Source organism: Alexandromys fortis, unplaced genomic scaffold (assembly GCF_014885135.2).
Source record: "Alexandromys fortis isolate MF-2015 unplaced genomic scaffold, M_Fortis_MF-2015_v1.1 scaffold_283, whole genome shotgun sequence".
NCBI classification, from domain to species: domain Eukaryota; kingdom Metazoa; phylum Chordata; class Mammalia; order Rodentia; family Cricetidae; genus Alexandromys; species Alexandromys fortis.
The window spans coordinates 706,522-730,188 of NW_026068164.1; the positions used below are offsets into that span (position 1 = coordinate 706,522).

Genomic DNA, 23,667 nt, shown 5'->3' on the forward strand with positions numbered 1-23,667 from the left:
ACACCCCACAACAGGGTATATTAACAGTTGACATCTATATTTTAGAAAAAGGGTATGAGTAGCCAATAACATTCATGAAGGAGCTTAGATTATTTGGGGAATTTTTGAAAGTGTATGTATAGAGGAAGCATTGGAATAGACATCAAAGATAATTTTTTTTTTTGGTTTTTCGAAACAGGGTTTCTCTGTGGTTTTGGAGCCTGTCCTGGAACTAGCTCTGTAGACCAGGCTGGTCTCGAAAGATAAAATTTTAAATTAATTCAATTCTGGGTTATTTTAATTTTTTAAAGTATTTTCAATGTGTTAGACCAAAAATTGTGTATTTGAACTTACAGTAAGAATTCGTAATATTTTTTTTCGTGTGTGTGTTTGCAAGCCCTCACCTGCCTGTGCACATACATGTGGAAGCCAGAGGAAGTTGTAGCGTAACCTATCCTTGTGATCTCCTTGTTACACCCTGAGTCAGGATCTGTCAAAGAACCTGGAGCTAGGCTGTGGGGCAACAAACCCCAGAGATGTCCTTTCTCCACCCAGCCCAGGGCTGAGGTTACAGAGCCAGTGTGGCCATCGGCTTTCTACATTCCCGCTAGGTGTTTAGACTAAGGTCCTCGTGCTTGTCCAGCAATCACTGAGCCAACTCCCCAACTCTAGGAATTCTATTTTGTGACATGTCTTTTAACAGAGGATAATTTATCTAGTAAAGAGAACATTTTTGTTCAGATAATGTCTCTGTGTCACCCTGGCTAGCTTGGAACTGTGTAGACCTGGCTAATTTTGAACTTGTGGTGGGTTTCCCTACCTCCTGAGTGCTAGAATTACAAGTGTGCCCCGCCATCCCTGGCAAGTAGTGAACTCCCCCCGCCCCCTTTTTTCAAAGGAAAAGATTTCATCAATGTATCATCTTCAAAAACTACTGGCAAGGGCGGGACCTAGGCAAGTGCAAGGTCCTGGCTTTGATCCTCAGCACCGGAAAAAATAATATCGAGGAAAAATTGTACGAGGGTTCTTACGTCGAACTGTAATAGATTAGATTACTTCGCTTAAATTTTGTGAAAAGACAGTTTTATTAATATATTGTCAAAAACTACAATCCATACTCTCCACCTTAACAAAGCTAGTATTCTAAAACAAGTCCTGGAAAAGAAGGAAGGTGGCGTCTTCTGAGGAATTTCAGAAGAGGTTTGCGATAGGTTACCACGCTGAACCTCTGGGTGCCGCTGTCGCCCAGTCAGTGGCCATTCTGACCCAGTGATCTCCGCGGGCTTTCACAAACACAGCCTAAAAATGCACGGCCTCCCTGCGATCTGTTTGAACCTCTTGGTTTTCGTCGCCCATTCTCCTGCTCTCCGCTTGCAGTCATCATCATCAGATTGTTTCATGACTCCGAGAGAGGTGCTGCCTTTTCCTTCCTGGGAGTGACTTCTACTACAGGGAGTGAATTCACGTCTCAACAGCTGCGTGGATAGGAAGTCGCCCACAGGGCAGGCGCACAGAGCGCAGGAAGCGCCGCCTCCCTTCCCGCAGTCTTTGTTCTGCTCGGAGAAACTACGCACCAACTGCACTGCGTGATTCGAAAAGAAGACTGAGTGTTTAAATGCGGGGAATCCGAGGGTGAGTGCTGAGAACTACTCCATCTATCCAAGACAGCAGAGACTGACCAGATCAATGCAGTAGATTCACCAGAGAAATTACGCAAGCCACTCGAAATTGAAAATTAAATCTACCGAAAATCATACAGACGGAACCATCCTGGACTTAAATGACAACGACGTACACCGTTTTGGGAAATCCTGGAGAGTATCTTAATAGCAGCGTTTAAAGATTCGGACGCTGAGAATAACTCTACAAACGTGTCAGTGACCATCTCGTCTGACTCCAGAAATGAATGAAGAGCCCTACAGCGGTAAATACTGGCAACTGTTACCAAAGAAACCCTGGACCTGAGGAGAAGGACTGCCACTCCTCAGTGACGTTTACGGGGCAAGACAGCTGTAGACAAAACAGAGCCTAGAGCCGTTGCCAGGACTGGGGTGTCAAATCACAGCTATGCAGCTGGGCCATCCTGCAGAAGAACCCGTCCTCGTCCTCGCCTAGATCGCATTCCGGGTGATCTTCACTGACATCCTTAAGGTAGAGTTCTGTTATTTCCACACGATCTCACAACTCATACAGAATAGATCTACTGCCCCCAGGTTGCAGCAATGCTTGATTTTGATTTTAAAAAAAGAAGAAGAAGGCAGTAACTACATGGAATAGAAGATTGGAGGTAGTCTAAAGACCCGTTTTCAAAATCCCAGCTGAACCGGAGGTGAAGAACTACAGAGCAGCGTAGGTCACTCTCAATCAGGCGTCCACAGGTAAGGACTGCTATTAATAACCAAACAGCAGAACTGACACCTGTGTTTAAATGGAGAGGTGAAAAAGGAATGATCACCTCCAAGAATTACTATGTAATGGGCACCTACTGACAGATGGAATCCTAAATGGGAGCAGCCCCTGGGCACAGTCTTACCATCAGTGCCTTTACAGGGATGAGGCATCCCTTTTCTCCAGCACAAGCCTTACTCAGACATTTTCACCAACAAAAATGCTCTGCTTGCCGGAAGTGATGGTGCATGCCTGTCACCTCAGCATCCGGGAGGCTGAGCATAAAGATGGAGAGTAAGGCCAGCCTGAACTACAAAGTGAAGTGTTATGAAAACAAAAGCAGTCTGCTCTTTCCTCTTTTCTCTTTTTGCGAGCTGAGTTTTGGGCTTGGGGCCGTTTCTGTGCTAGGCAAGTGTTTCATACTGAGCCACATCCTGATCTCTTATTTTTCTTTGAGATAGGGTCTTGCTGTGTAGCACAGCTGGCCTCAAATTTATAATCCTTCTTCTGTCTCTGTCTCCTGAGTGCTGGATTACAGATATGTACTGTTGTGCCTTGTCCCAAGGGACTGGAAACACTGAAGCAGCCATTGAATACTTCTGAGCAGAGCTTGCAGTATGTCATAATTCTTGTTCTTCCTGGCCTTGCGCCATGAAAGTGCAATTGCCTTCGGTCAGCGAGTGCAGGTTGCCGCAGTATCCCGGCAGACCACCTTTAAATTCATTCTCAGCATGATAACCAGGGTTTGAGTGGGTCAGTGCCATCCTAGCCTCTCAGTGATGATGGGTGACTGTCACAAAAATACAAGGAAGATGCTTTGCCAAAAACTTCAACTAGGTAAGTCACTACAGTGTGCACTATGGAGTCTGTCTACCTGCTGACAAAAGTGGACACTAACTACAAGCACAAGAGCTGTCCTATAGTTCTGACAAGCTAATGTGGTTCTTCAATCTAGGGGCTCATACAGCTACGGGTGTACAATACTGCTCCGTGTCTCAGAAACAGAGTACCAGGGCCTGTGTGGTGGACAGTCACTACGCTGTACCTGGTCCCTGCCATGAGTTTTCAGGAGCTCTGCCAGACCCAGTGTAGGCAGCATAGCACTGCCAGGCAGACGGAGTTTCAGCTTTGGAAGCCTTGCCTTAGGTTCTGTACTCTGGCTTCTCAAAGGGATTCTGGCCATCGTCTTGGACCTGTAACATCCTAGCTCCAGCACTAGGGATATCTGTCAACCTGTTCTCTGAAGGATGGTTTTGGAGTTGCTCCTATATTCACAGAGACTCACCTGTTACCAGAATCTGTGCATGGCTTCTCCTATTGTAAAATCTTCAGATTTTAGTTTCTTTATATTCTTTAGTTTCTTCATATTAAGAAAACAGCTTACACCTGGACATTGTCCAGAGTGGCAACAATGAAGCTTTAGATTTTATATTGGAGTCAAATAAATACATGTGACTCCGAATGTTCTCATTTAGTGCATCCAGCCTTTTAAACTTCCTCCTGCTTGTCTTACTGATTTTCTTTCTTTTCTTTTTTGACCTTTCAACACAGGGTTTCTCTGTGTAGCTCTGGCTGACCTGAAACTCACTCTGTAGACCAGAACTCATAGAGATCCACCTGTCTCTGCCTCCCAAGTGCTGGGATTAAAGGCGTGCGCCACCACTGCCCAACTTACTGATTATTTTTATGTGTGCTTATTTTGTCTCTTTAGTTCACAATTCCTTTTGGAAGAAGTTTACATAATCCTAATATGTTCTGAAAAGTCTTATTTTTTATTAAAGAGTTCCTTCTTTGCAACAATGAAAGAGATGTATTGCAATGCTAAGTTACTACCCTTGAGGTCTATATATTTGTCTTTGAGAGTCTGAGAAACTGTGTAGTTATACAAGAACAGAAACTGTCCTTAATTTCTTCCTTTCCTTCCTCATTTTCTGAACCTTTCATGACTATATCTAGTTGGCTGCCAGCATCTGTCTCAATTGTTCCTGAAGTGCCAGACTCTAGAGTGCCAACACCATATTCCTGTCAGATAAAAAGAAATAAATTACTCTTAATTTGCGACATTGTAGTTAGTAACCTTCTTTATCAAGGATAAGTTAAATATTTACAAAGTCTTAGATTTTAATGATAACAATGGAAGATCAACAAAATCTATGGGACCTATAATTTAAGTAGACAATTTTTTTCTTTACCTAAGGCAGACAAGGAATAAATTTGTTTAAGTTATAATGATTGCATAAGAAAATTTACGTTTCGTTAGTCATTTACTAATATAAGTGCTCAATTTTTTCCTTTTTGCCTTATCTTTATTTCATTTTTATCTGAAACAGTCTCCTATAGCCCAGGCTGAACTCAGACCCACTGTGTAAGCCAAGGATGGCTTCAAGCTTTCTGCTAGGATTACAGGCATGCACACCACTCTTGGATTTCTCATTACTGTGGACTGAACCCGGGACTTCGAGCATGCTAGGCAAACTACCAACTGAGCTACACCTCCATCCAAAACTCAGCCTTTATAAAGTACAATACCTAAGAAATCCTAACACTAACATATATTTACAGGAAAATACTTCTCCCCAATGGAAAGATCCCTAGTATATTTAAATATTCAAATAATCCATACTAGTGCTTCACAGAAAATAGCATTTTGTTACTGTAATCCCGAAGTCATGATCTCTGTATGGGGGTGTATAAGTGAACTTTAGTCAGTGCACCGACAATTTCCCTTTTTAGTAGAATTAATCACCACAAAACAAACAAAAGAATTGTGATTGTTCTGACCTTGGAATGCACTTCTTAGCACAAATATTTCAGAGCTCAGCAGAGCACCATGGAGTGTCATGATACTGTGATATGTGGGTCAGGACTCGGAATGTGATAAAATGACTGGAAATACATGTATATGTGTGCATCTGTAATTTATAAGATATACACTGGTTTATTCATGTGACTTTAAATGATATACTATGGCCTTCATCATAACTGGAACAAAAGCAGTGACCTCAGAGGAATACTCTTACCATTAGGTTGCACTGTTGGCTTTGGAAGGAATGACTCCCATCATCCTCCCAGCGCTACTGTGGGCGAGCTAATGATCCCAAGAACTTCTTAAATTGTCCCTTCTCCGATCTTCACACCTCTCTGCTAATTGTTTCGTCATCTATTCCAAATCATTTTCTCCTGTGCCGTCACCTCTCTCCCATTGCATTTTCAGGCTGTTCTGTTTAGATTAATTTGAAAACAATAACCATTTTCCCATTTCATGATTTTTGAACAAAGTAACAAGCAACTTTCCATATCTGCCGGCATCTCACTTACCCAACAAACATATCTTTCACTGAATGTAATCCCTTAGTAGTTCAGAATATGTGAGAGTCGGCAAAGGTTTGCCCTTACTGCAGCTGATCTGAAGGCCAAGGCGATGCTCAGGATAAAGCAGACTAGTTCTCAGAACCACCTACCACCAGAGCACTTTCAGCAGAAGGAGCAGTGTTAGCTGGAAGTTCTTTTCTGTAACAAACCAAGTCTATAGAAACTGGCATGAAGTTGGGAAGTTACTCCTCCTTATCCTCAGATCGATCCTGCTTTTCTTCAAGCTAAGATCCAACTCATTCATCACAATTGTCAGTTTGTTGACTGCATCTTCGGCCTTGTTCACCATTCTAAATATTCCAGCTCTACTCCAAGCTCTAAAGGGCTCCGAACTTTCCAAGAACTCTCTCCGCCAGAATCCAGTAGCAGAGCAGAGATGTTTTACTGTCCTTAAAGGCATTTCTCAGAAGCTGCTTTCCTCTGCAAACTCGGTGGATAACATATCTGCTTTGCCTACTTTGGTTTTGGACTTAGCACTAGTGTTCCATTATCCTCTTCGTAGTGAAAGGACAAGATGTTGCGCTCCGTGGCTGCTGCGAAGGGCCCCCAGCCAGCCTGAAACAAGCCGAGGTGGGCTCACCACTGTAGCTGCCACACATCTCCAAACAATGAACAAAAGGAAAGTGAAGTCCTCATCACCCTAGTTACAAGACATTGCTGTTGAATAAAGCCACCTTCTCCTGGAGGATACATTGCATGAGTGTGGGACAGCTATCATCCCCACAGTCTCCATGAACATAAAACGTGGCTTTTTCATCTATAAAGAATAATACCACAACTTCTCTGTCTTTTGAGTCTGAAGTATAAATTACATAGTCGTGCAATATGCTTAATGAGATTCCAAGACCCGATTTTATCCTATTCAAAATTTATTACCTTTGGGGGAATTTTAAATCTTTCTTAATGTAGCTGCTTCAGAAAAGAAGGAGAATGAGGATATGGTTTAGCGTGGTCTTCAAAATCCCAGAGTTCTGAAAATCTTCAAAGCCAAGTGGAAGGAAAATGGAGCTGGAGCGGTCCAGATCTGAGACTCTACTCTGAAATCTGAAAGTGGACTTTTCCCTCTCTAGTGTTTTCTTCCTCCTCCAAACCTCTCTTTGTGGCCTGAGAAATTATCAAGTAGTCAAGCTATACAACAGAATAAATGGAAGGCTGATTTTCTCCTCTTTGGGGTTAGAGAAATATTTTAATTTTTCAGTAGCACACAGGGAAAACAGATAATTTGGACTACTGGGTTCTTCAAAACAATACAATTTGGCAATATAGCTATAAGGAAATGGACATTGCTTCTTCTTTACATATAATACATACATGCATGTGCACATACATATGTGCATGCATACATACTATTGTAAAAAAAGAATTACTATTTCCCTGGCAGTAAACCAGGACTTCAGATACCTGATTACTTTGCAAGGAGTGCAGTAACTTGTTAAGACTCTGGGCGCCGCTGTTCACCAACCTGGGAGATACATGCTCTACACTACCCGCCCAATTAAAAAAAAAAAGAAAGGAAGGAAGAAAAAAAAAACCGTGTGACTCTCAGACTCTCCATCATGCCGGACTGAAAATGTCTGCCTGCAAGTGCCCAGCATATTTCTGGACATCTCTCTGCTGTAATTATTTTCATTATTAAGATAAAGAAGATCCTGGAAAAGCAGAAAAACAATACCCTTGATAACAAATTGAGAGAAAAGTAGGAAGCCAGAGAGCAATGGCGATTCCAGAGAAACTAACCGGCTGGAGCCGGCTGATGCTGCTGTGCCTTTCTCTGGAGCTACTCCTGGAAGCCAGGGCTGGAAACATCCGCTACTCGGTGCCGGAAGAAACCGACAAAGGCTCCTTCGTGGGCAACATCGCCAAGGACCTGGGGCTCGAGCCCCGTGAGCTGGCGCAGCGGGGGATCCGCATCGTCTCCAGAGGTAGGTCGCAGCTTTTCTCCCTGAACCCGCGAAGCGGCAGCTTGGTCACCGCAGGCAGGATAGACCGGGAGGAGCTGTGCGCCCAGAGCGCGCCCTGTCTCGTGAGCTTTAACATCCTCGTGGAGGATGAAATGAAGCTTTTCCCTATCGAAGTAGAGATAATTGATATTAATGACAACACCCCCCAATTCCAGTTAGAAGAGCTGGAGTTAAAAATGAGTGAAATAACGACTCCGGGTACCAGGATTCCTCTGCCTCTTGGGCAAGACCTTGATGTAGGTATAAACTCACTTCAGAGCTACCAGCTAAGCGCCAACCCTCACTTCTTCCTGGATGTGCAACAGGGACCTGAAGGAGCACAACAGCCAGAGATGGTGCTGCAGAGCCCTCTAGACAGAGAAAAAGATGCTAGCCACTACCTTGTTCTCACTGCCTCTGATGGGGGTAACCCAGTACACTCGGGGACTCTGCAGATCCGTGTTCAGGTGGTAGATGTGAACGACAACCCGCCATCATTTACTCAGGCAGAGTACCACGTGAGTGTCCCAGAAAACATCCCACTAGGCACTCCGCTGCTCAAGGTGAATGCTACTGACCCGGACGAGGGAGCCAATGGCAAAGTAACATACTCCTTTCACAATGTAGACCACAGTGTGGTCCGGAAATTTCAGTTGGATTCTTACACTGGAGAAATAAGGAATAAAGAACCACTAGATTTTGAAGAATACAAAGTTTATCCAATGGAAATTCAAGCCCAGGATGGTGCTGCACTCATGGCTAGAGCTAAGGTGCTGGTCACTGTTTTGGATGTTAACGATAATGCTCCAGAAGTTGGAATCACCTCTGTCACTACCGAAGTGCCAGAAAACTTTCCTCCTGGGACCATAGTTGCTCTTATCAGTGTGCATGATCAAGACGCTGGTAACAATGGCCGTGCCACTTGTTCCATTCCTGGAAACCTCCCCTTCAGACTGGAGAAGTTAGTTGACAATTATTACCGCTTGGTAACAGAAAGAACACTGGACAGAGAGCATAGCTCCGGGCACAACATCACAATAACAGCAACGGATCAGGGAACCCCACCCCTATCGACCCAAGCTCATATCTCACTGCTAGTGACGGATATCAATGATAACCCTCCAGTTTTTGAACAGGACTCCTACTCTGTCTACATTCCTGAAAATAACCCCAGAGGGGCTTCCATCTTCTCAGTGAAGGCCCAGGATGCTGACCACAATGAGAACGCACTAGTGACTTACTCCCTAGTGGAAGACACTATTCAGGGAGTGCCTTTGTCTTCATATTTCTCCATCAACTCTGACACTGGCATTGTCTACGCATTGCAGTCCTTTGACTACGAGCAGTTTCGGGATTTGCAGCTAAGAGTGATGGCTCGTGATAGTGGGAACCCACAACTCACCAGCAATGTTTCTCTGAGTCTGTTCTTGATAGATCAGAATGACAATGCCCCAGAGATCCTGTACCCTGCCCTTCCCACAGACGGGTCCACTGGTGTGGAACTAGCACCTCGCTCTGCCGAGCCTGGTTACCTGGTGACCAAGGTAGTGGCAGTGGACAAAGACTCAGGACAGAATGCTTGGCTCTCCTACCGTCTGCTCAAGGCCAGTGAGCCAGGGCTCTTCTCAGTGGGGCTGCACACAGGCGAGGTGAGCACTGCCCGGGCCCTGCTGGACAGAGATGCTCTGAAGCAGAGCCTGGTGGTGTCTGTGCAGGACCATGGCCAGCCTCCTCTCTCGGCCACTGTTACACTCACCATAGCAGTGGCTGACAACATCCCTGAACTCCTGGCCGACCTGGGCAGCATTGGGACAGCTGCCGATCCCCAGGACTCAGATCTCACACTCTACCTGGTGGTGGCGGTGGCTGTGGTCTCCTGCATCTTCCTAGCCTTTGTCATCGTGCTCTTGATGCTGAAGGTGCGGCACTGGCACTCCTCGCGCTTGCTCCACACTGCAGCAAACGGATTGACTGACATTCCTGCCCACAACTTTGTGGGTGTTGACGGGGTACATGCATTTCTACAGACCTATTCCCGTGAGATCTCACTCACCGCTGACTCTCGCAAGAGCCATCTGATCTTCCCACAGCCCAACTATGCAGACACGCTTATCAGCCAAGAGAGCTGTGGGAAAGGGGAGTTTCTGTCAGCACCCCAGTCTCTGCTTGAAGATAAAGAGGAAAAACTTTCTCAGGTAAACTTGTAATGACCTTAATAGCTATATCAATGAAACTGTTTCATGTCTGTATATATTTGCTTTCCCTGTTTTCTATAAATGGTATATTCCATTATGCCCCAGTGGTGATTGGGTATGTTTATTTTTGTTTCATGCCACTGGAATTTAAACCTAAGGGCTTGTGCAGGCTAGGTGAGTGCTGCTCTTTTGACAAGTTCTTGATAATATACCTGGGCTGGCCTGGAACTCACTTTTTTTTAACTTTCAATTTAATGTTTTATTTGAACTCACTTTGTAGCCCAGCATGGTTTTAAATTATAATCCTCCTGCCTCAGACTACTAGAATGCTGATATCTCAGGCATATAGCAACAATACAGGTGACCTACCCTTTTAGATTTCTATAGGCATTCCAGGGATGTTCCGAGTGGTGAGACCATCGCCTTTGGGAAAGAGAACTGCATCAGAAACAGATTTGTCTTCTATTTAACACTTACGTCTGGCTAAATCATTTTGTTGTCTGAGTTGACTATCCACTTATTCAGAAGTTATAGTGGTGAGAATCATCAAAAGTCTTAATTTTAGTTGTGATAATATAAAATGATAATAATCCATACAGTCTGATGTTGTTGCTAAACATCTTAGTCTACAACCTCTCACTGAGAGATTTTATGTGTGCTTAAAAATTTATCTCTTTAAATAACTTATGAAATGGACAGAAATTTTGTCATGCACTTATAAAACTTATAAAACAGTTTTAAAGCTTCCCTCACGTGTGTGTGTGTGTGTGTGTGTGTGTGTGTGTGTGGTGAAAATGACAAAACTGAGACATATTCCATATTTGTCTATATTGATGCTTCATAAGAAGTGTATTGTGAAGATCTGGTGCGGTGGCACACGTCTTTAATCTAAGCACTCAAGAGACAGAGGCAGACAGTTCTCTGTGAGTTCAAGGCTAGCCTGGTGTACATAATGCATTACAGGCCAACAAGGGTTTCATAGTGAGGCCCTGTCTCAAAAAAAAAGGAAGTGTATATATGGCATGGTAAATTCATGTCTTGTTACATCTACTCTGTTCCGTCAAATTGAACAGGTACATAAAATAGTAAAGCATTAGAATAGTAAAATAAAATATCTAGATGGACAAGAGATAGATCAAGAAATCATGAATTGATCTAAAGCTATTTAAACAGGGATTGCAGGCCAGCAGTGTAAAATAAACAAAACTACTTCATTCTTGACAAGTGGCCTAGGGTTGGATTATTGATTGAAACCAATATGAGCAATGAAAACCATCAGGTGCGTGAAATCTTCCCTGCCAATCCCTGTGCTTGTGCCTTGTTGCAAGCTGAAGACCAAGGGAGAGGAACACAGATGCAGTGAACAGTACGTCTGCTCATGGGGCTGTGCTGTCCAGGTTGGCACCGCCACGCAGCCTTGAAGCACTGTTAGAGGCCTAGTTATTGCCTGGAACCTGGGCAGTGTGTTTTAGTTGGCTCTCACTGCACTCATCAGTTGGGCTGAAACTCGCTGTGTAGCTCAGGCTGACCCCTAACTTGTGATTTTCTTGTCTTTTTCTGAGGGCTGGGACTGCAGATGTGAACCACCACTCTATATGACTGATAAAATAATTTCAGAACCAATAGGAGATAGGCACGGTAGCACATGCTTATAATCCCAGTACTTAAGAAACTGAGGCAAGAGGGGACATTCTTAGCCTCATATCCAGTTTGAAGCTATTCTGGGCTACATGGGACCTTGTGTCAAGGGGGGGGCCTCAGGAGAGAAAAACAATAAGGAAGTAGAGTAGGTGAGAACATTTTTTAAAGAAATTCTTCTACTTAAAATAAATATATAGGCCTAAATTTCAAAATACATTGTCTTCCTATAACTTATGATTATTACAAATGAGAAATTTTCTGTCATCACATGGCCATTTTTTTTTAAGTAATCTGTTTCTTCTCTGGTGGCTTTTAAGGGGATTTCATTCTTGCTGCATGTGGTCTGGATTTTTATTTCCTCCTTGAGTACAAAATTATACTCAAATAATAAATTGTTTAATCTCTGCATTTGCTTAGCTCTTAACATTTAAAGACAAATTAATGAATTGGTTGGTTTTTAAAATCCATATTCTAAGTCGGGCGGTGGTGGTGCACGCCTTTAATCCCAGCACTTGGGAGGCAGAGGCAGGCGGATCTCTGAGTTCAAGGCCAGCCTGGTCTACAAGAGCTACTTCCAGGATGTGAACCAAAAAAGCTGCGGAGAAACCCTGTCTCGAAAAATCCAAAAAAAAAAATCCATATTCTACTGACAAGATAGGTTCTTAAATTTATACTGAAATATTGAAGATAAAGATTCATGTGCACACATGCACAAAAGAAAACAGTTGTTGTATACGGTTAGTACAAAAACAAAGTCGTGGTTACAGCAACAAGCACTAGCTGTAGTGTGTGAGAAATTCATTTAGGAAATGACTTGGTCATGATTATAAAAAAGAAAGCGTTGTCAAACGGGTAGAAAATTATTAACTCCCATCACCTAAAAACACAATTTTGAAGATAATACCCGATTTTAGTATAATTCCCAAAGAAAGCAAAGATCAAACAAAGAGAAAGGCTCAAGACGTTCTCAATTGCCTGTGGCCCCAGTTTCAGTGGCTCTGATGCCTTCTTCTGGCCTCCACGGGCTTTCTCCCTACCCGTATAACAACAGTTAAAAATGTAAAAGTAAAATAAATAGAAGTGTACAGAATTAATTACAACAACCTACTTACTCACTGGAATCCATATCAAAACTCTAATAATGGGGTTTGGGGGGCAGAAATGAAAAATTCCACCCTAAAATTTATGTGGAATCTCAAGGGATGCCTCCAAACAGACAAAAACAATCTTGAAAAGAAAGTTGGAAGTCTCATATTCATCAATTTCAAAAAACATACTACGAAGAAGCCGTAAGAAACCACAAATCAAGAGAGAAAGAGTAACAGATGGAAGGAAAGCAAAAAAGGAAGAGGGGACTGGACAAGTTAATTATCAATTAATAAATAGTGAGTTTACAACAGAGAAAAGTACAAATAACTAGAAAATTTCTAGAATGTCACCAGTGATTGAAGTTATCAAAAACAGTACTGGGACAAAGGCACCGTGTGGCTCCCACGAAAATGCACTAAGGAGATAACGTCATTCCTACATCTTCCCGCCAGAACTGCACCATCTGAACCTAAGGAGAAGGAATCTAACACCCAACAAGGGAGAACGTTTTATAGTAGGCTGACCACATCTTCCCATGTCAAAGCCTTGTGAAGTGTTCGAATTCTACCCACTGCAGAAACTTTGTGATATGGATCCTAGGCCTGAAAAATATTTTATTTTGCTATTAAAAAGGCATTGTAGCACCCGACAAATTATTGCTAAGAGCCATAGGCTAAATAAAAACTGCATCAATGCCAAGTTAATTTTATAGTTTGGTACTAAAGGAATTCAGAAAAAGTAAAGGGACATTTTGTCTGCAACTTACATGGACTCCATGGGAGCATGAAAATAAAGTGTTAACATTCGGGGTAATGCGGGGCACAGAATACAGTGAACTTCATATGTAAAGTGAATTAATCCAACTGCACAAACCTACATCTACATGACAAGTTGAAAGTATTTGGAAAACTTAACATAGTTCTTAAACATGTTCATCAACTATTAACATTATCTTAGACAGCATGTCTAATTGTGAGGTGACCAACTACCCAGAAGAGTGTACACAGATCATTTCCTTCTGCATCATTTACACGAGGGACTCCAGCACCATCAGATACAGAACCAAGTCCCCTCAGCTGCCAAGGAACCGCTCTATATGAGATTTATTTATACTGTTTTTGCAACTCTTCTGTAATTCTGAAAATTGTTCAAAATAAAAAGTCTAAACATACATTTTACTTAAATATGACAAGATGTTAAAATTAAATAAAGCCTACTGTTATGTGCACAGAGTTTGGTTATATTACTTTCTGTAGTGGTCTATAAGCTTGAAATATTTCAAAGTGTAATTTTAAATAAATGCATTATGCATAAATATGTTTGTATCTGTGAGCTAAACAGGAGTAAGAAGACATCCATGGTGTCATCAGGGCAAGACTAAACACAGAAAGGGAAAGAGGACTTAACAGTCTCAAACAACTCTGAGTGACAGATTCTTAGTGTGAAGTGCCCTGTCTGCCTGGGCTTTGTTCAATATGGAAACCTTCCTCATCCATGATGTTCCTGGCTGTATCCAGCTCCGAGCATTGGCTCTGAGTTTCTTTGCTACTCCAGCCTTGTTCTTGATCCATTCTACCTACCTGTCGGGATTCAAATGAAGTAGCATTCAGGAAAGGTCGATTTTGACTCTCAGACATAAGTTGGGTCCCCTTCCTCTGCATGTCCCCAGGGGTCAGTGCTTTTCACCAAATCTGGCATCGATACTCTTTAATAAGATCATCTTTACTTTCCTCATCTTCCCTGCCCTAAAAGTTTCTGAGAACTGGTCTCCAACTAAGAGTCAATCAAACCTTGTGTCAGGCACACGTGCTGTTTAGTGTCTGATGTTCAACAATTTACATATCAAGTGTTGGCATTAAATGCTAAGCAACAGAGCACAAAAATTCAGAACACTTACCTTATAATAAAATGTAGCCCATGTTGACCTTCTTGTCTGAGCATAGATAAGAAAAGGTTCGGGAGATAGTGTGCTGCATCAAGGCCAACATTTAAGGCTTAAACGTTCTGCAATACTTTCGTAGCAACCATCTCAGGTTACGTATATTTACACTATTCTTACAAGTTCTGAAAAGAAGTCCCTACCTTTAAATGCTTACTTCTACTGTAAATAATACGGCATCTTAGTGTAAAGAGTCATTCTTGAGAGTTAAGTCACAGGAAAACATGAAATGGGTTTGCTTGCGCGAGTGCAGAAACTGGCTAGGCCTCTGAGCGTCGCTGTTGACCACCTAAGGAGTAAAAGACAGTCAACCAATCCCACTGAAGGACTGGCACAAAAACAAAGGACTGGCGGTTTGTCAGCAGCTTCCGGTCAGAGAAGATGCAAGGAAATTCAAAGCAGCGCCCGTTAGTTCTCTCTCCTCGGTGACCTGGAACCGGTGAATACTGGTCGTCTCAGACCCTGGGGGAGTAAGGACTGGACTCACCGTGCTGGAAGCAGGTTTGGAGGAAACTCGGCTGCAGAAGGGAAATGGCGACGCTGCAGAAGCTGCCCCGGTACAGAATGCTGGTCCTGCTGTGCGCCCTTTGGGCCGCCCTGTGGGAGGCCAGAGCTGGACAGATCCGCTACTCTGTGCCTGAGGAGCTAGACAAAGGCTCCTTCGTGGGCAGCATCGCCAAGGACCTGGGGCTGGAGCCTCAAGCTCTGGCAGAACGAGGGGTCCGCATCGTCTCCAGAGGTAGGTCGCAGCTCTTTGCTCTGAACCCGAGAAGCGGCAGCTTGGTCACCGCAGGCAGGATAGACCGGGAAGAGCTGTGCGCCCAGAGCACACCCTGTCTGATGAACTTTAACCTACTACTGGAAGATAAATTGACTATTTATTCCGTAGAGGTGGAGGTAACAGATGTTAATGACAATGCTCCTCGCTTTGGAGTAGAGGAGCCGGAACTAAAAATCAGCGAAACGACTACACCAGGATTCAGGATTCCTCTGAAGAGTGCGCATGATGCGGACGTGGGCGAGAACACCCTCCAGAAGTATGAACTCAACTCAAATGACCACTTCTCTCTGGATGTGCGAACTGGGGCCGATGGGAACAAATACCCAGAGCTGGTGCTGGAGCGTGCCTTGGACCGCGAGGAAGAAGCAGTTCACCATCTTGTTCTAGTAGCCTCCGACGGGGGAAATCCAGTGAGATCCGGCACCTGCCGCATCCGCGTGAAGGTCCTGGACGCGAACGATAACGCTCCTGCTTTTACACAGCCCGAGTACCGTGTGAGCGTTCCTGAGAATATGCCTATAGGCACCCGGATACTCACTGTGACAGCCACTGACCCCGATGAGGGATACAATGCTCAAGTGACTTATTTTCAGGAGCAAGCCCCTGGAGAAACTGCAGATGTATTTGAGCTAAAGTCAACGTCTGGAGATATAACAATCACCAAAAATCTGGATTATGAGAAAGCTAAATTCCATGAAATCGATATTGAAGCTCAGGATGGCCCAGGCCTTCTGACCAGGACGAAGGTCATTGTCACCGTTCTAGATGTCAACGACAATGCCCCGGAATTTTACATGACATCCGCCACTGCTTCTGTTCCTGAAGACTCTCCTCCGGGAACCGTAATTGCACTTTTCAATGTACACGATAGGGACTCTGGGCAGAATGCCATTGTCACGTGCTCACTTCCTGAGACGCTTCCTTTCAAGTTGGAACGGTCAGTGGACAATTACTACCGACTGGTTACAACCAGAGCTCTTGACAGGGAGAAGTTCTCCACTTACAACATCACTCTAAGTGCCAAGGATGGAGGGAATCCATCTCTGTCCACAGATGCCCACCTTTTACTGCAGGTGGCGGATATCAATGACAACCCACCCTCCTTTTCCCGGGGGTCCTACTCTGCCTACATTGCTGAAAACAACCCCAGAGGCACCTCCATCTTTTCAGTGCTGGCCTATGACCCTGACAGTAATGACAATGCCCACATAACCTACTCTTTAGCTGAAGATACCTTTCAAGGGGCGCCCCTGTCCTCATACGTCTCCATCAACTCTGACACTGGAGTCCTCTATGCACTCCGCTCCTTTGACTATGAGCAGTTCCAAGACTTGCAGCTGTGGGTGATAGCGGTGGACAGTGGGAACCCTCCACTGAGCAGCAATGTGTCGCTGAGCCTGTTCTTGGTAGACCAGAATGACAACATGCCTGAGATCCTGTACCCCACCCTCCCCACAGACGGGTCCACTGGTGTGGAACTAGCACCCCGATCTGCAGAACCTGGATACCTGGTGACTAAGGTGGTGGCGGTGGACAAAGACTCAGGACAGAATGCCTGGCTGTCCTACCGCCTGCTCAAGGCCAGCGAGCCAGGGCTCTTCTCAGTGGGGCTGCACACAGGCGAGGTGCGCACTGCCCGGGCCCTGCTGGACAGAGATGCTCTGAAGCAGAGCCTGGTGGTGTCTGTGCAGGACCACGGCCAGCCTCCTCTCTCGGCCACTGTCACACTCACCATAGCAGTGGCTGACAACATCCCTGAGGTCCTGGCTGACCTGGGCAGCATCAGGACCCCTGCTACCTCTGATGATTCAGAACTGACCCTCTACCTGGTGGTGGCAGTGGCTGTGGTCTCCTGTGTCTTCTTGGCCTTCGTCATCGCGCTGCTAGCACTGAGGCTGCGGCGCTGGCATGTGTCTCGCGTGCTCCGGGCTTCAGGAGGTGGGTTAGGGGGCATGCCTGCCTCACAGTTTGTGGGAGTGGACGGGGTGCGTGCTTTCCTGCAGACCTATTCCCATGAAGTCTCGCTCACGGCAGACTCGGGGAAAAGCCATATCATCTTCCCTCAGCCGAACTATGCAGATACTCTCATCAGCCAGGAGAGCTGTGGGAAAACTGACTTCCTCTCAGCACCCCAGTCTCTACTTGATGATAAAAGAGAAGAAACCCCTCAGGTAACTTTTCCTTAAATACGCTCATGTTATTTTGCTAAATTTATCTATTTATTTAGTTGCCCCGGGTGTTTAATATATGTGTGTTTTAGTCCCGCTTTTCCTTGAAGATGTACTGAAGTTTAAGTGAGTCCAGGAAACTATTACTAGGTAGCTTTGAATGCGCATGGGCTGAACGGGAAGTTAAAGTCATTGTGGAATGAATGGAAATCATGGGTTAATAGCTGATGGTGACATTTAAATCATCAAAAGAGTACTGTTAGCAATGCACTGGTTTCTTAACTTTCCCATCCATGGGAAAGGTTAGGGCTGGTGATGAGTGGTACTTTACCTGCCTCGCATGCATTGGGCCTTGAGATGGGTTCCCAGCACTGCAATGTATGCATTATATAATGTGTGTGTGTGTGCAATGCATACATTGGATTCTATTGATTGAAGACTCTTCCTCCTTTGAATGTAAGGCTTGCTTTATAGTTGAATCTGTGTATGAATTATGAAACACCTTGGTTGACAATTCTTTTTCTTTTTTGTTTGTTTTGTTTTTTTGAGACAGGGTTTTTCTGTGTAGCTTTGGAGCCCTCCTGGAACTAGCTCTTGTAGACCAGGCTGGCCTTGAACTCACAGAGATTCGCCTGCCTTTGCCTCCCGAGTGCTGAAATTAAAGGTGTGTGCCACAACTGCCCAGTGATTCTCACACTTGATCTTAATATTTCTTCTTCAAATTTTCAGAGAAGTTACCTATTTTCCTGAGTTTGCATACCCATATCTGTTTAAATGAAGAAATTTTATCTGGGCATGGTGGCACACGCCTTTAACCACTTGTACTTGGGAGGCAGAGACAGGCAAATCTCTGTGAGTTCTAAGCAAACCTCATCTACATAACAAGCTCCAAGAGAGCCAAGACTATAAAATGAGACCCTGTCTCAAAGACAGAACAAGAAATAAGCATTTTTTTCAGTGTTAGGAATCAAACCCATGGCCTTGTATACCATAGGCGGACACTCTCACAGTGAGCTACATCTCAAACCCATATATGTTTGTGCATAAGTGGTGTATATTGAAACCAAAACCTCATTTTGCTTGTGCTTTGCCACTGAGTCATGCCTCCATCCCTAGGACATACGTTCCTTACAGAGTTTCATATCATGGTGTCTCCGCTTAGCTGCAAACAGCAGTCTCTGGAGGTAGCTCCGTGCTCCGTGGGAGCTTACTGTGCACCCGATAGCAAACTGGAAAAGTAGCGGTAGCAGGTTTCTCTTCACTGAAACTTCATTTTTCTCAGATCTGGAAATCATACTGACTTGCTGTCCTGAAAAATAATTCTTATCCTTGGTATACACAGAGACGATAGAAGGAATTCAGAGACCATATCATACAATTGTTGTTTTTCCCAAGTTTCCTTTGCATCAGATGCCAAAAACCTTCCGTTTATAAACACTTGGTTTTCCTTCTCCATTCCTCCTGTGTTGGTTTAGTGTGTTGATCATACACTTATTAACAGTGGGTGTGCCAATGCTAAGAATCAGCTTGTTTTCATTAAATTAACCATGCACTAATTGAAACTTGTATTAGGTAGATTCACATCTTCTATTGTGCTTGGGGTCCTTATTACATCCAAGAGTGTCTGCTAGAACATTTGGGGCAATGTATTCCATGTGTTTGTTAGTACTGCATAAGTATCTATGAGATAAACTCAGAATTCACTTTGGAACAGAGTGTCACAATAGCTTTACATGTAAGTATATAATGAAGTATAAACAGAAGAAAATTAAAAACAGAGTTCCTTTTGAGGCAGTAACCCCTAAGAATAAACACCTTATGGATAAATCTGCAATGCATCATAATTGAAATGACATTTTTGTTATATTTCTACTTGTTTTGTTTTATTTTGAGACAAGACCTTACTGTGTAACCCTCACTGGCCTGTAACTCTCTATGTAGACCAGACTGGCCTCAAACTCACAGAGATCCACCCTCCCCTGCCTCTCTAATGCTCTCTTAAAAGCATGTACTGCCACGCCTATCTTTGTTTCTATCTCTGTGCTACAAGAAGAAAATATAGAGGACAGGGGATTCTGGGGGAACACAAGCTTATCTTTACCAGCATCACCTGTAGTTTTTAAAAAAATGTCCTCATACACCTCTGCACCTGGGCAAGGTGAATGTCTCCAGCAGCCCGAGGTCTGTGATTTCTCCCACACCCAAGCCTTTCTCCTGGTCCACTCTTGTCACACTTCTCAATAAGGCCTTCGCTAAACCCCACAGCCAGATTGGAGACCTTCCCGTCCCCCTCGGCCACTCTCCCTGTGATAGTTATTTCAGCGCACGGTAAGCCCCAAGTGATTTTTCATCCGCATAAACTCTGTGACAGAAATGGTGAGCTACATATTCCACATTAAATCTTTTTTTAAAAAAAGGCATATTGTCTGACATCCAATCGTGTGTCCTCTTAACGAATCAGTTAAGTGAAAAGTATTAAAACTAATATGTCGGAATATCAAAGACCAACTTCAAGAATTATAATCCATAAATATGGCTGATGTTGAAGCAATATTAGTGGAGTTAAGGTTGGAGTGCTGCATGTCAAATAAAAATAACTTGAAGCCACACAATTTAACAAATATCACTTCAGTTATGTGAAATCAGTGCTCGTTCCCTTGCCTCCAATGGAAAGGACTGAAGCGAGGAGCAAAGGGTTATTTGGGTTTACCTAGGAGTGTGCAGTGACTGATTAGGCCTCTGGGTGTCGCTGTTGACCATGCAAGAAGAAAAGGCGCCGCTGACGCACAGTCCACCATTTCCCTGCTGCAGAGAAACGCCAAGAACAGTCTGAAAAGACAGAAGCGGCTATCAAGCTCACATCACAGCATCAGCCAGCTCTGTGGTGTGTGAATAATTAAGCCCATGAAAGATTTAGTTCCATGAGGGTGTAAGGCTAGGACCCATCGTGGGAATTCAGGGGGAAACAAGTAAGAAAGGAAATGATCCGCCTGGGACCAGGAACCGCCGGAGCCCTGGCTTTGCTATGCGCGCTCCTGGGGCCGCTGTGTGCAACTGGCTTCAGGCAGATCCGCTACTCGGTGCCGGAGGAGTTGGACAAAGGCTCCTTCGTGGGCAACATCTCCAAGGACCTGGGACTGGAGCCTCGCGAGCTGGCGGAGCGCGGGGTCCGCATCGTCTCCAGAGGTAGGTCGCAGCTTTTCTCTCTGAACCCGCGAAGCGGCAGCTTGGTCACCGCGGGCAGGATAGACCGGGAGGAGCTGTGCGCCCAGAGCGCGCCCTGTCTCGTGAGCTTTAACATCCTTGTGGAGGATAAGCTGAAAATATTTGAGGTAGAAGTCGATATCAGCGATATTAATGATAATGCGCCTAGTTTTCCAACAGAGGAATTGGAAATAAAAATTGGTGAATTAACAGATCCCGGAACTCGATTTCCACTTAAAACTGCATTTGACCCAGATGTGGGCATGAACTCCCTGCAGAACTATAAGCTCAACCCCAGTGACTACTTCTCCTTAGCTGTGAACAGTGTCACCGATGGCGTCAAATACCCAGAACTAGTGCTGGAGCGAGCCTTGGATCGTGAGAAAAAGGCAGTTCATCAGCTTGATCTCATTGCCTCTGATGGTGGAGACCCTGTTCACACGGGCAAGCTGTGCATCAAGGTGATAGTCGTGGATGCAAATGACAACCCGCCCGTGTTTACTAAGCCAGAGTACCATGTCAGTGTTCCGGAAAATGTGCCAGTGGGCACCCGGCTGATCACAGTGAACGCCACTGATCCCGATGAGGGATTCAATGCCCAAGTCTCCTATATTTTGGATAAAATGCCTGGAAAAATTGCTCAGGTTTTCCATCTCGATTCTGTGACTGGAGATATATCGATATTAAAAAGTCTCGATTATGAGGATGCTGTGTTCTACGAAATCAAAATTGAAGCACAAGATGGGCCGGGTCTTTTTTCAAGAGCCAAGGTTCTCCTCACGGTTCTGGATGTGAATGACAACGCGCCAGAAGTGTCAGTCACTTCTCTCACAGGCTCAGTCCCAGAAGAAGCCCCCGCTGGAAGAGAAATTGCTCTTATCAACGTACATGACCGAGATTCTGGCCAGAATGGACAAGTCACAGTTTTTGTCCTAGGCAATCTGCCCTTTACTCTAGAAAAATCAATAGACCAATACTACCGCTTAGTGACAGCCGAATCTCTGGACCGTGAACGGGTGTCTCAATATAATATCAGTCTACGAGCCACCGATGGGGGGAAACCACCACTGTCCACAGAAACTCATATCACTCTGCTTGTGTCGGACATCAACGACAACCCTCCTACCTTCACCCATGCCTCCTACTCAGCCTATATTCCAGAAAACAATCCTAGGGGAGCCTCCATCTTCTCCGTTACGGCACAGGATCCAGACACTGACAAGAATGCAGAAATTACTTATTCATTGGCTGACAACACACTTCAGGGGGTGCCACTTTCAACCTACATCTCTGTCAACTCCAATACTGGTGTCCTGTATGCTCTTTGCTCCTTTGATTATGAGCAATTTAGAGACCTGCAGTTGCTGGTGACAGCCAGTGACAGTGGGAACCCTCCACTCAGCAGCAACGTAACACTGAGCCTATTTGTACTGGACCAGAATGACAATGTGCCTGAGATCCTGTACCCCGCCCTCCCCACAGACGGGTCCACTGGTGTGGAATTGGCTCCCCGCTCTGCAGAGCCTGGCTACCTGGTGACTAAGGTGGTAGCAGTGGACAAAGACTCAGGACAGAACGCCTGGCTGTCCTACCGCCTGCTCAAGGCCAGCGAGCCAGGGCTCTTCTCAGTGGGGCTGCACACAGGTGAGGTGCGCACTGCCCGGGCCCTGCTGGACAGAGATGCTCTGAAGCAGAGCCTGGTGGTGTCTGTGCAGGACCACGGCCAGCCTCCTCTCTCGGCCACTGTCACACTCACCATAGCAGTGGCTGACAACATCCCTGAGGTCCTGGCTGACCTGGGCAGCATCAGGACCCCTGCTACCTCTGATGATTCAGAACTGACCCTCTACCTGGTGGTGGCAGTGGCTGTGGTCTCCTGTGTCTTCTTGGCCTTCGTCATCGCGCTGCTAGCACTGAGGCTGCGGCGCTGGCATGTGTCTCGCGTGCTCCAGGCTTCAGGAGGTGGGTTAGGGGGCATGCCTGCCTCACAGTTTGTGGGAGTGGACGGGGTGCGTGCTTTCCTGCAGACCTATTCCCATGAAGTCTCGCTCACGGCAGACTCGGGGAAAAGCCATATCATCTTCCCTCAGCCGAACTATGCAGATACTCTCATCAGCCAGGAGAGCTGTGGGAAAACTGACTTCCTCTCAGCACCCCAGTCTCTACTTGATGATAAAAGAGAAGAAACCCCTCAGGTAACTTTTCCTTAAATACGCTCATGTTATTTTGCTAAATTTATCTATTTATTTAGTTGCCCCGGGTGTTTAATATATGTGTGTTTTAGTCCCGCTTTTCCTTGAAGATGTACTGAAGTTTAAGTGAGTCCAGGTGAACTATTACCAGGTAGCTTTGAATGCGTGTGGGCTGAACGGGAAGTTAAAATCATTGTGGAATGAATGGAAATCATGGGTTAATAGCTGATGGTGACATTTAAATCATCAAAAGAGTACTGTTAGCAATGCACTGGTTTCTTATCTTTCCCATCCATGGGAAAGGTTGGGGCTGGTGATGAGTGGTACTTTACCTGCCTCGCATGCATTGGGCCTTGAGATGGGTTCCCAGCACTGCAATGTATGCATTATATAATGTGTGTGTGTGTGTGCAATGCATACATTGGATTCTATTGATTGAAGACTCTTCCTCCTTTGAATGTAAGGCTTGCTTTATAGTTGAATCTGTGTATGAATTATGAAACACCTTGGTTGACGATTCTTTTTCTTTTTTGTTTGTTTTGTTTTTTGAGACAGGGTTTCTCTGTGTAGCTTTGGAGCCCTCCTGGAACTAGCTCTAGTAGACCAGGCTGGCCTTGAACTCACAGAGATTTGCCTGCCTTTGCCTCCCGAGTCCTGAAATTAAAGGTGTGTGCCACAACTGCCCAGTGATTCTCACACTTGATCTTAATATTTCTTCTTCAGATTTTCAGAGAAGTTACCTATTTTCCTGAGTTTGCATACCCATATCTGTTTAAATG

At 44.8% G+C, this 23,667-nt stretch overlaps 1 protein-coding gene across 7 annotated transcripts in view; it reads left to right on the forward strand.

The window, feature by feature from the left end:
• Positions 1–682: 682 nt before the first annotated feature.
• LOC126491964 (protocadherin gamma-C4) overlaps positions 683–23,667 on the forward strand; it is a 182,201-nt gene continuing 159,216 nt past the window's right edge. Inside the window, exons 1-2 of one of the 7 annotated variants that reach the window (XM_050128006.1) lie at positions 683–9,874; positions 10,252–10,621. In XM_050128006.1, coding sequence (XP_049983963.1) covers positions 7,454–9,874; positions 10,252–10,344 — 2,514 coding nt within the window. In that variant the 5' untranslated portion in view covers positions 683–7,453 and the 3' untranslated portion in view covers positions 10,345–10,621. Of the gene's footprint in view, positions 9,875–10,251; positions 10,622–14,906; positions 17,496–18,318; positions 22,892–23,667 lie in introns of those variants that run through there. The other 6 variants (XM_050127992.1, XM_050127991.1, XM_050127981.1 and 3 more) reach the window with 6 other exon arrangements.